The sequence below is a fragment of the Rhinatrema bivittatum genome, chromosome 2 (genome assembly GCF_901001135.1).
Source record: "Rhinatrema bivittatum chromosome 2, aRhiBiv1.1, whole genome shotgun sequence".
Taxonomy (NCBI): Eukaryota; Metazoa; Chordata; class Amphibia; order Gymnophiona; family Rhinatrematidae; genus Rhinatrema; species Rhinatrema bivittatum.
In genome coordinates, this window is record NC_042616.1 from 232,742,449 (window position 1) to 232,754,798 (window position 12,350).

Sequence of the window (12,350 nt, forward strand, 5' to 3'; positions counted from 1 at the left end):
CCCCCTGACCTCCCCTCGGTATACCACTGCTCGGCGCCCCCTACTGCTCGGTGCTCTAGGCCCAGGCCTAGTTCACCTAGTGCTTCCACTGGCCCTGACTGTATCAAAAAGGACTAGTCACAGCCTCACTCAGAGTCCACCTGAGTGCTATAGCAGTGTATCTTTCTCTACACAATGACACACCAATATCCTCTCACTCTCTAATTTCGAGATTTATGAAGGGGATCTTACGTCTGCACCCACAGATAAGTTAACCCCCCGTTCCGTGGGACTTAAACTTTGTACTGGAACAACTTATGCTACCACCCTTTGAACATCTAGCTACTTGCCATCCCAGATACCTGGCATGGAAAGTACTCTTTCTGGTAGCGCTTACTTCAGCAAGACATGTTAGCAAACTTCAAGCTCTAGTTCACTACTCTCCGTATCTAGTGTTCTACCACGACAAAGTCACGTTACGGACGCATCCTAACTTCCTACCAAAGGTAGTTTCATCCTTCCACCTTAGTCTATAACTCTTCCAACCTTCTGCCCAAAGCCTCATAACAATGAGGCAGAGCATAGGCTACATACACACTGGATTGCAAACGAGCACTTGCTTACTATAAACAGAGAACTGCTTCAGATACTATAGCATCGCAACTCTTCATCTCGTTTAACCCAAATGCTCCAGGGTTACCTGTTTCTAAGAGGACTCTTATCAACCTGGATCACGAACTGCATTCAATTTTGTTACCAAAAACGTTCAAAGTTCTTAGCTTCTTCACCTAAAGCGCACCAGGTGCGTGCTGTGGCAACTTCCATAGTCCACTGCGTAACGTGCCCTTACTGGACATTTGCAAAGCTGCAACTTGGTTCTCGCTTCATACCTTCACCACTCATTACTGCTTGGACAAACTCATAGCAGCGGATGCCTCCATGGGCACACAGATTCTACAAGCGGGCACCTCCTGAATCAACTATATCACCAAGGACTGTCCGCAGATCATCTTAGACATCTTGAGCGCACGACATAACACTTCCCAAATATGACCAAGTCGTGTCGCTGAAGTTGCTAGCTGGGGACTCCCAGACAGCATGGCTAATTCGTCTTGCTTATCTACATGAAAAGAGCAAGTTTGCTCACCGTAAACAGTGTTTTCCGTAGATAGCAGATGAATTAGCCATGCTGACCCTCCCACCTCCCCGGACAGTCTTGCTACCAAACACTCCCAGTCCATCAATTAAAATCAAGTCCCGCTCCTGCCTCCTCCCCAAAAACCATCATGAAAATATATTGGCACGATCCCCCAGCCCCCAACCCTATCCCCAAAGACATCAATAAAATCAGAACCCCAATCCTTCCCCCCTCGAAAGCTTACAATAAAATTTGGATCTTGCATCCCCCCCCCCAAAAACCTTAAAAAGGACCCTGTATTGGGGCCGGGTGCACCCTTGCACCTGGCCCGGTTGGCACCATTTTCAAACTCCCCCCCCAAGACCATCAAAATATATTGGCCCGGTCCCCTGGCACCCCCAAACCCCATCCCCAAAGACCATAAATAAAATCAGGACCTGCCCATCCCCCCCCCCCCCCCCGAGAGTTTTAAAAAAAATTAGGGTTCCGAGCCCCACACCCCTCTTCCCATTCCCACCCCCAACTCCCCCTTTTTCACCCGCCTGAATCTTAAAAAGGATAATGCTTTGGGGCCGGATGTACCCTTGCACCTGACCTGGTCAGCACCCTTTTGGAAAATGGCGCTGACCTTACCTTGCTCCAGCCATGTGATGGTCTTTGGGGGTGGGGGACTGGGTCAGTATACTTTATTGATGGTCTTGGGGGGGGGGGGCATTGCTGCATGACCATATGTTAATTTTTTTTTTTATTGGGGGCGTCAAGGCCACCTCGAGTGGTGAGCCCCGGGTTGAGATGGGTCAGCCCTGACTCCTGCTCAAACTCCCTTCTTTGCTCAGATTTTTTTTTTTTTGTTTTCCTTAGCTTTAAATGTGAGGCAGGAGCCTCAGGACCCATGTCTGGGTCTCAGGCTTTCTGCTTTACATTTACCGCTTTTCCAAGAGGTATAGGTATTATATCATGGCTAACCACCTTCTCAGTCGGCCGCATTAAAATATTTGCATAGGATTGCCTATACATGATCTTTGTATGCATTTGCATTATGTTAAAACATTTTTATTGTTTCCAACAGCATATAAACAATACCATATAAACAACACAGAGAGTGTGGGGTCACTGACACACTCTCCGCCAGCATAGCACATAAACATTTAGTATAATATCCCTGCCCCCCAACCGCTCATATGCATTTGCATTATTCATGCATGCAAATCACATGCAAAGAAGGTCATTATAATAGGGGAGGGAACCTGAGTGGGGAGATGCAAAATCTCACGTATATCACGCGATATACAGGAGAATTGTACAACAATAACATCAGCTCGGGAACCAGACCCCACCAGAAATCTATATGCCAACTCTGTTCCACATATCATCTCAGGCAACACCATCACAGAACCCAAAAGCATCGACTACAGCATCTGGGGCTCATTCACCTGCTATTCATTCAGTGTATATGCTATCACCAGCCAGCAATGTCCAGCTGCTGTCTAGATTGGAGAAACAGGTCAATCCCTAAAGAAAAAATAAACTGACATAAATCCGACATTAGAAAGGGCAACATTCAGAACCCAGTAGGAGAACATTTCATTTCAACCTTCCAGGGCATTCTCTATCTGACCTTAAGACTGCCATACTCCTAAAAGGAACTTCAGAGGAATACTGTTGAAAGGGAGCTCATAAAAAAATGTAACACTATCACCCTAGATCTGAACAGAGCCAATAGCTCTATGAACTGTTCTCAGATCATTCTGTCTTTTCACACTTACCTCAGTTGTCACTAGTCTGGGCTGTAATGCTATTAACACTTTGTTTCCATGCCCTGCCTACCTATTTCAGTGTCTTTGTTCTGTATTCCCTTCCCCCCTCCATCCCCATATATTTTATCCACTTCTGTACTAAACTTGACACTGCGTTTTATAGCACTCTTCAGAATCAGACAAAAATTCATTTTGATGGAATTATTTGGAAACTGGTTCTGTCTGGTAGGATGCAAGTACTACTCTTGCGGGAATTCTGCGCACAAAAACTTAAAATTCTGCAAACTTTATATTGCTCAAAATAACACAATATTCATGACAGTCTTTCAGTAATTACATTTTAAATTAATACAGAAAAAAGTTATTACTTAAAGATGCAGAATTTTAAATATTTTGAGCAGAATTTTCCTAGAAATTCACTGTAAGAGTGTCCCTTCCACTCGCTCTCCCTACTGCCCTGGCCACTTTGCCCTCTCAGGCCCCCAACTCCTCCACCTGCCAGAATTTCTCACCTCCATCTTTAGGTTCAACCCCTTCCACTCTTATTGCCACTCCCAGAGTTTGACCCCATTCTCAGTACTGCCCCTCATACAGGCTCCCTCTGTTCCTTCCTCTCTCACACCAAATGCTCCCTCTCTCTAGTACACATACACACACCCTACATAAGAAATTGCCATGCTGGGTCAGACCAAGGGTCCATCAAGCCCAGCATCCTGTTTCCAACAGAGGCCAAACCAGGCCACAAGAACCTGGCAATTACCCAAACACCCTCATACAGGCTCCCTCACTCTCTTGCACACACACACACATCCCCTCATGCAGGGCCCCTCTCTCTTGCATACACACCCTCATAAGCTCCCTTTCTCTTTCACGCATACATCTCACACAGGCTACCTATGTCTGTCTCTCACACACCCCTTCACACAGGCTCTGTCTTACACGTACACAATCCCTTCACACAGGCCAGCACCCTCACATACACACAATCCCTTTTTTATACACACAAGCTCCCAATCTCTCACACATATACACACTCCTTCACAATCTCTCCTCATAGGCTCCCTCTCTCTGGCACCCACACTCAAGCCCCCCCCCCCACTCTCTCTCACACCCCACTGCTCTCATCTCCCCTGCTCTCTTTCCCTGTTCTTGCTCTCTCTGACACCCCTTCCCCCTTTTCCCTCCTCCTCTCTCCCATCCTCCCTTTCCCTCTCTCACACCCCTCTCCCCTCCCCCTCCTCATACACACACACACACACACACCCACCCACCTTCTCTACGCACATTCACTCTCAATGGGCCCTTCATCTTCGCTGCAAGAAGAGCGGGTCCCAAGGCACGTGGGGGCCTTCATCTTTGCTGTGAATAGCGTCCCGGGGACCTTCATTTTTGCTGCAAACAGCGTGCTGGAGGGCTTCATCTTCACCACGAACGGCATGCTCTGTTCGCGGCATGCCGGGGTCTCCTCTGACATTTTCTGTGCAGAATTTGGCAATTCGTGCTGGGGGGATTCTGCGTAAATTCTGTGCGCCATGACTAAAGTACAGTAGGGCTTACCAGAGTGTGTTTCAGGGCCCCAAATTGATTCACAAAACCTTCAGTTGGGGGTCACAAATGCTTCAAATGGCAGCACTCTCCAGGTGCCAGCAGCAGCATTAGTAGTGGAAGTCAGTTTGGGGCCTGTGAGCCAGCACTCAGTCAAAGGCCTTGTAGTAGCACTACCCTTGCATGGTTTTTGTGGTAACAGGAAGTCCTGTGCAAGGAGGGATCAGGGTTGTTGCAGCCATATGAGCTTACACTGGCTCACAGGCCCTGTGCTGGCTTCATTACTGCTTCCACTTGCAGATCTCTATCAGACTTGGGTCCAGCCATTAGGGAAGAGCAAGGTTGAGTGTGCATGGGCCAGTGGAGATTGCTATTGCTTTTCTCACCCATCACTGAACCTACCCAAGAGAAAAATGTTGCCTGTCATCAGGGCCCAAAGGAAAATTTGCAGCCTGCCCTGGCCATTGGAATGTTTGGAGGAGGAGATATTTGAAGGGAAGGATGAGATGAAGGAGTGTTTTTTGTGGGATGGATAAAGTGGTGATGGATTTGCTATAGAGGGTGAGAGGGGCTTGACACATGATCATCTGGGGGATGTAAGAAGAGTTGGGTATGCAAGAGGAGGAGAGGCTAGGAGGTGAGAGGATGGGGTATGAGAATGAAGAGGGGATGGGTGAGAGAGGAGATGACAGAGGATCAGTTGGGGATTATAAGAAGGTATTGGGGTGAGAGATGATCAACTGGGGAATGCAAAAAGGACTGTAATAATGAGTTGGGGGGAAAGAGGGGGTCCTCTGGAGGGGTGGAGGTAGATAGAGGTGATTAGCTGGAGTGCAGGGAGAGTGAGAAGAAGTAATTTTGGTTATCCTTTCATGTCCTTTGAATTTTCAAGTGGTAAAATAGGGTCACGTTCTAAAAGTCTTAGTGGAAACTTAGGCATTTATGTAGTTGAATCTATCTTGCAGACTGCACAGGGAGGCGACCAGAGGCTTGGATGACAGCCACACTAGTATTGGTAGGTATTTGGATTTGATTGTGATAATAGAATTAAACTGGTAGCTGGGTCTGTTGGGTAGATTGCTCAAGGCACAAATTAGGATGGATGTTCGGGCAGCCACCCCACTGATACCGGTATCTATTTAGATTAATAAATAGCTTTGTGCTTAGTGATGAGAATGGAGGAGAGCTGAGTGGGAACCAGTTAGGGATTTTGTATGTTTGTCTGCCTAAAGTGGTGGAGTTCAGATGAAAATGACAAAACTGCCCAGGCTAAGAAAAGAGATCTCCCAAGTAGTCACTCTATGGCTGGCAGATGGGATATATCCTTGCAGTGTGGTCAGTAGTAACTGAACAGACTAGATGGGCTGATTACTCTTTTTTTTTTTTTTTTCCGTCATCTGCTATTGTCTGGTGTTTGGGGGTAGATGACCATTCCTAAAATCTTGAACTCTGCAGAGTCGATGCAATATACTGGTCTCAGCCTAGCGCACAGCTTGACACGCGATTGGACATGCATTTTGGACGTGCTAGAATAACTCCTGATGCAGTAATGGGATACACAATTCCAAGCAAGCGCGTAGCTAATAGCGCTCATCACATGTATATTCCATGTAGATGAGGCTATTAGCTGTTACCCCCGATACAATTGTTTTAACATGGAAAATTTAATGCCAGCTGGCGTTAAGTCTTGCTGCTCATCAAAGGCTCAGCTAAAAAAACAAAAATACTGCTTTTCTGTGGTTCCTCCTACTTAGAGCATGACACTAAGTAGGAAGAACCACAGAAAGCAGCATCATGAAAAAATAAAATGGCTTGATGAAAAAAAAATTTCAGGAAACACAATGTACACCCACAGTATACCCACTCCAGGCCGTGTATATTGTGCATGTGTATTGTGCCGGTAAATTAGCTGCTGCAGGATAAAATGGATGCTCGTATTGAGCATTCGTTTTTGTAACCCGCACACAACACGCATCTCCTGGACGCTTGATGCCAAGGACGTGCTAGGGACGCACAATTTATTCCTACCGTGTCCTTTTTAGCGCGACAGCTCATTTCTTTATTGCATTGGGTGCCCAGGAGAGGTGGATGTGTGTGCGTTGATAAAAGGGGTGCCAGTTTGGATGCACATTTTTCCATGCATGATATTCCATCGGCCCATGTGTATCTGTGTCTGAAGGAGAGAAGGGACTACTGTGTGAAAGAAAGAAGGTGGACATGTTTGGTTTACAACCGCAATGAAGCCCTCCTGAGTGGCTGTGTGCCTGGAAGGACTTTAGTATTGTTACATGCTGAGGCTTTCCAATTAGTTTAGTTTTATTACATTCTTCTGGCATACAGTCCTTATTTGACAGTGTTTGCGTAGTATTAGGTTTTACTTTTTAAAGGGATAATGTCAGGGTTGATAAAAAAAAAAAAAGAGTATTTATTTATTTACTGACATTTGTTTATAACCTTGGTGCGGGAACAAATAGATGACTTGCCCCATTCTGTAATGCCAGATGGTGTTGAGTTTGTCACTTCAGTTTGTATTTCTTTGCTGCTCCATCATAGTTGTGCCGCACTGCAGTAGCTGATACTATTAACATCATGGCCCCAATACTGTAAAAGTTTCATTAGAGGTTAAAATAATGCTAACAACCCCCCTCTCTCTGTCCCCAAATTCTAGAAGACATAACTAAACAGCTTGCAAGAAGTTATTATGGAATAACAAGAGTGTTTTCTAGAGAGTTCAGATTTTCATGTTTGTTAGACCCTAATAACTTAAACAAAAATATATGCTACAAAAACTGAATACATTGGCCTATAAAGCCTGCAAAACCCAACTTAATCTGCCTGTTTCCTCTTAGTTGCTGCAGCACCCTTGAGTTCAGGCCCTTTTAGTTCCTTGGTTTTACCCTTGCTTCCCCACTGCCAAGCATCCTCTGGTTTTCTGTGTCTTAAATTTCTTTTCACTTTTCCTTCTACCTCCTCCTCTGGGAAGCTGTTCATTTATCTGTCACTCGCAGGTCTATCACCTCTGTAGCTTTGTATAATGCTCTGTTTTTATGAATGATCTTTTATGCCAAAAAATGCTTGCGTCTTACCCATTATTTATACCTTGTTGGTATTTGAATTTCTCTCTCATACCTCTTGTCTTCTTTCCGTGTTTCCTAAAACTTACTTTATAGAGCTTATGGTGCAGACTTTACATTTTGGCCACCCTTCTCTGGATTGCCATTATACCGTTTATATCCTTTTGGCTATGTTGTCTCCAGAACCTAACGCGGTACTCCAGATGCAGTCTTGACAATGATTTGCACAGACATATCACCTCCAATTTTTTCTACTATTTGTATCCTTTATATTTATTTATTTATTTATTTAGGGTTTTTATATACCGGCATTCGAGAACGCAGTCCCATCATGCTGGTTCACATTAAAACAAGTGTGCATCGTAAACAAAACTAAAACAATGGTGCGGAAAAAGGCAGTTACAAATAACAGGGAGATTAGAACTTGGCAGAGAGAGAAGAGAAAGGACAGGTTATTAATTCAAACATGTAACGATAGTGTAAAATAATATAAAATTCAAACAAGAAGGTTTGTCATGGTGTATGTGAAGGTAAGGATTGGTGTGGAAGGTAGATCAGTTTGAGTCCGGGAATGCTTGTGTGAATATCCATGTCTTTAGTCTTTTTTTGAAGGTTGAGATGCATGTTTCAAGTCTGAGGTTTGAAGGGATAGAGTTCCATAACGGTGGAATGGCTGTAGAGAATGCCCGATCTCTTAGTGTGATGTGTCTGGTAGATTTGGACGGTGGTACCTGTAGCGATCCTTTGTATGCATCTCTTGTTGGTCTTGTTGAATTATGTAGTTGGAGAGGGATCTGTATGTCGATGGGAGCCAGTAGGTGGATATTTTTGTATGTGGTAAGGATGGCCTTGTAAATAATTCTAAAGTGTATAGGTAACCAATGGAGGCTCTTTAGGATGGGGGTTATGTGATCCCTTCTCCTGGAGTTTGTCAGTATTCGTGCAGCTGTATTTTGTACCATCTGAAGCGGTTTAGTATAAGAAGCGGGAAGACCAAGTAGGATGGTGTTACAATAGTCTAATTTTGAAAAAATGATTGCTTGCAGGATGGTTCTGAAATCTTGGGCATGGAAAAGAGGTCTAATTCTTTTCAGCACCTGTAGTTGGTAGAAACAGTCTTTGGTTGTTTTGTTAATGGTGGCTTTGAAATTCAGGCGATTGTCAATTAGGACTCCTAGGTCTCTCACTTGTGTGATTGTTGGTGTGTCTTGTGTTGGTGAAAAGGTTCTGTTCTCAGAGGTGATGAGCAGGAGTTCAGTTTTGCCGGAATTTAGTACCAGGTTTAGGCTGGTGAGGAGGAGTTGAATTTTTTGAAGGCATGTGTTCCAGTAAAGTGTAAAAAAGAATATACTTTTTTATACTTGTGCATTCCATATTCTTGCTGCTTTGTTACACACAGATCGATACTGTAACGTGCGGTTGAAGATTTCCCGTCTGTAACGTGCTGTGAGTGCACAATTCGGACGCGTAAGGCGATCCAGCGATACAGTCTCCAGTTTCACACGTCCTTAGCGCTTCTTAAAACAGACGCATAACCCTTTCCGCACCCCGCATGTATATGATATGTAAATGAACGAATTAGCTGTTTAATGAAGGAATTAGCTATTCTCCTCCGATACTGTGATGCGCGCTCAGATTATCTCCTTTGTAACCCGCTATTTGCCGCGTCCTTAACCTGTTAGTTTACCGCCTACCCTCTACTTGGTGTTAGTGTGGTGTTCGAAAATTAAAACGGGAATAAAGTGTAAAAAATGGGGGTAAAACCAAAGGGAGTAAAGTGTAAAAAACCATGGACGACCTCCATATTAACATTGCAGCGTAAGTTGTTTATATATATTTATAAATACCTGTCACTTTCCGAATCCCCCAGGCGTGCGGTCATTGAGGTGGTGGCGGGAGCCGGTGGGCGGATGGGCGCCCGTTCATCCAGGCAGCGGCGGCGGTGGGAGCCGGTGGGCGCGCGTTGGATCCAGGCGGCGGCGGGAGCCGGCGGGCGCGCGTTGGATCCAGGCGGCGGCGGGAGCCGGCGGGTGGGCACGCGTTGGATCCAGGCGGCGGGAGCCGGCGGGCGGATGGGCGCGCGTTCGATCCAGGCTGCGGCCGGAGCGGGCGGGTGGGCTTGCATTCATCCAGGCAGAGGGAGCCGGCGGCTCCCTCTGCCTGGATGAATGCACGCCCGCGGCCTGGATCGAGCGCGCGCCCACCCGCCCGCCGGCTCCCACCGCCGCCTGGATCCAACGCGCGCCCACCCGCCCGCCGGCGCCGCCTGGATGAACGGGCGCCCACCCGCCCGCCGGCTCCCGCCGCCGCCTGGATCCAACACGCGCCCACCCGCCGGCTCCCACCGCTGCCGCCGCCTGGATGAACGGGCGCCCATCCACCCGCCGGCTCCCGCCGCCGCCTCGATGACCGCACGCCTGGGGGATTCGGAAAGTGACAGGTATTTATACATATATATTACGCTGCAATGTTAATATGGAGGTCGTCCATGGTTTTTTACACTTTACTCCCTTTGGTTTTACCCCCATTTTTTACACTTTATTCCCGTTTTAATTTTCGCCCTGCGCCTTGCTTCGGGAGGGGGGGAACCATCCACTTCCTGGTGCCTGTCATTTCAAATGTCATTTGAAATGACATTTGAAATGATAGGTACCAGCGCACCCAGGATACTGTATAGGCGCTGTATTAGCGCCTGTACAGTAAAATGGGTTGCGCGGGCCTAACGCTTGCCTAACGCTTCGCAGACGCGGCATGCATTTGCATGCAATTTGAAGAGAGTATCGAGCGGTAGGTGAAGAGAACTGTGCGTGCGGGGAACGAGGGGGCGCCTGGCACTGCCGCACTCTTTCTAACGCGGCATAACTGTATCGACCTGACAGTTTGGCAAACTTGAAGTCATCAGATATGAGCACTCTCAGATCCTTGTCCTATTTAATAGATGGTCAACAGTATTTACAAAAGGCCTCCTACCAGATTGTCTGAAACAAGCAATTGTGCACTTGAAACTAAAGAAACCCAACTAACAGGTCGATACAGTACAGTGTGCTCCGTCGGAGCGCACTGTTAGCTAGCTCTGGTCGCGTGTTTTTCCTTACCCCTTATTCAGTAAGGGGAGGAAAACACGCGGCCCAACTGCGGCACCTAATAGCGCCCTCAACATGCAAATGCATGTTGATGGCCCTATTAGGTATGCGCGCGGGATACAGTAAGTAAAATGTGCAGCCAAGCCGCACATTTTACTTTCAGAAATTAGCGCCGACCCAAAGGTCGGCGCTAATTTCTTCCGGCGCCAGGAAAGTGCACAGAAAAGCAGTAAAAACTGCTTTTCTGTGCACCCTCCGACTTAATATCATAGCGATATTAAGTCGGAGGTCCCAAAAAGTAAAAAAAATAAAAATAAAAATTTGAATTCGGCTCGCGGCTGTCGGGCTGAAAACCGGACGCTCAATTTTGCCGGCGTCCGGTTTCCGAGCCCGTGGCTGTCAGCGGGCTCGAGAACAGACGCCGGCAAAATTGAGCGTCGGCTGTCAAACCCGCTGACAGCCGCTGCTCCAGGCCAAAAGGAGGCGCTAGGGACACGCTAGTGTCCCTAGCGCCTCCTTTTCCTCGTTTGCACCGCGTCGCCTAATTTGCATACTGGATCGCTCGCACCGGCCAAGGGCCGGTGCATGCGCCAGGAGAGCAGGCGTTCGTCCGCTCTCCCGCGGTTTTACAGTATCGGGCTGTTAGACTTTAGTGACTTAAACTATCACCACCCAGTTTCAAATCTCCCATACATGTGCAAAATCATTGAGAAAGTTCCACAGCTATCAGAATTCCTATCAATAACAAACAGCATAGACCCATTTAGATCTGGTTTCAGGTCCCACAACAGCCCAGAAACGGTTCTACTAACCCTGATGGATGATCTACGACATCTTCTAGGTTGTGGACGATCAGTGCTGTTGATACTCCTTGACTTGTGTATAGTGTTTGATACCATCAATCGTGGAATACTACTCACTTGACTAGAGGAGTTAGGATGAGAATTAGGCTGGTACTTGCCCTTTCTTTTTCTTCAAAATCACACCTAAACCATCTCACTTGAATCAGCACATTGTCACTCTTTCCTTTGTAGGGTGCCATAAGGATCCATCCACGTGTCAACATTTTTCAATATATATATATTGCTCCTTTAGTAAACTCATCAGGAACTTATCTACCATTCCTATGCAAACAACATTCAAGTACTGATCCCCTTTCGTCCTAAATCCCACTTGAAGCAATCACCAATCTTATTTATTTTATTTATTTATTTAGGTATTTTTTATATACCGAACATATCGTATACACTTCAAGTCGGTTTACATAAAAGTTGGACAAGCCATTAATACTTTGTCCCAAAAACTCATAATAAAATAAAATAAAAATTAAATTAAAATGGAACATAATTGAATTAAAACCCCATAAGGGTCTATAGATTTATATCTCCTGATAACATACTTAACTATAAATTACAAAATAATAAAATACAATTTAAAATTTAATAAAACCATACATGATGGTACTATCATATCAAGCTAAAAAATTAAAAAATATTAAGTATTTTTAACTAGGGCTAAGAATTCCTAGGGGGGAGTCCCTGAACGTGTTAATCTGTCTTAATGAAAACCTGCTCAAACAACCATGGTTTAACCTACTTAATACCTACTTAGAGGAAATATCAGCCTGCCTGTACAAAACAAGCCGAAAGTGAACCCAAAAAAACAAGGTGCTCTGGATTGGGAAAAAGGAACCTAGTAATCTACATTCAGAAATGACCCTTGAAGGGTCAGTACCCTCCATGCTAAGACAGGACCCTAATTCTCCAAAAGGGTG

The 12,350-nt window shown here is 45.9% G+C and overlaps 1 protein-coding gene across 5 annotated transcripts in view; it reads left to right on the top strand.

Moving 5' to 3' along the window:
- Nucleotides 1–12,350, top strand: part of KAT2B (lysine acetyltransferase 2B) — a 328,579-nt gene that overhangs the window by 22,626 nt on the left and 293,603 nt on the right. The window contains exon 1 of one of the 5 annotated variants that reach the window (XM_029589281.1): nt 5,391–5,434. The exons of the other annotated variants lie outside the window; for them this stretch is intronic. Within the exon in view, the coding sequence (XP_029445141.1) occupies nt 5,414–5,434 (21 nt within the window). The 5' untranslated portion in view covers nt 5,391–5,413. Of the gene's footprint in view, nt 1–5,390; nt 5,435–12,350 lie in introns of those variants that run through there. 5 annotated transcript variants of the gene reach the window in all.